The 217-nt window shown below is 48.4% G+C and overlaps 1 protein-coding gene across 1 annotated transcript in view; it reads right to left on the minus strand.

Annotated features, from left to right (window-relative positions):
- The window catches only part of LOC119592274, a 12,942-nt gene that overhangs the window by 2,516 nt on the left and 10,209 nt on the right, over positions 1-217 (minus strand). Inside the window, exon 7 of the mRNA XM_037941104.1 lies at positions 78-215. Within this exon, the coding sequence (XP_037797032.1) occupies positions 78-215 (138 nt within the window). The remainder of the gene's footprint in view (positions 1-77; positions 216-217) is intronic.

Raw genomic sequence — 217 nt, forward strand, 5'->3', positions numbered from 1 at the left:
ACCCAAACGACTAAATATTACACACGCTGAATACATCAACTCAAATAACTACTGCCGCAACGCGCTCTTCAACGCACTTTTTCTCCCTGGCCAGATTTAAGCCTTCGTGGATTGAAGGGCCAATGAAGAGGAGGTTGCCAAGAGCCTGGAAGATGGGCGAGTCTGATCCCGTAAAGAAGGTCTTCCAGTCTCCTCCGTAGCTTGGCATATTCACTCT

The sequence above is a fragment of the Penaeus monodon genome, chromosome 30 (genome assembly GCF_015228065.2).
Source record: "Penaeus monodon isolate SGIC_2016 chromosome 30, NSTDA_Pmon_1, whole genome shotgun sequence".
In the NCBI taxonomy this organism is placed as follows: Eukaryota; Metazoa; Arthropoda; class Malacostraca; order Decapoda; family Penaeidae; genus Penaeus; species Penaeus monodon.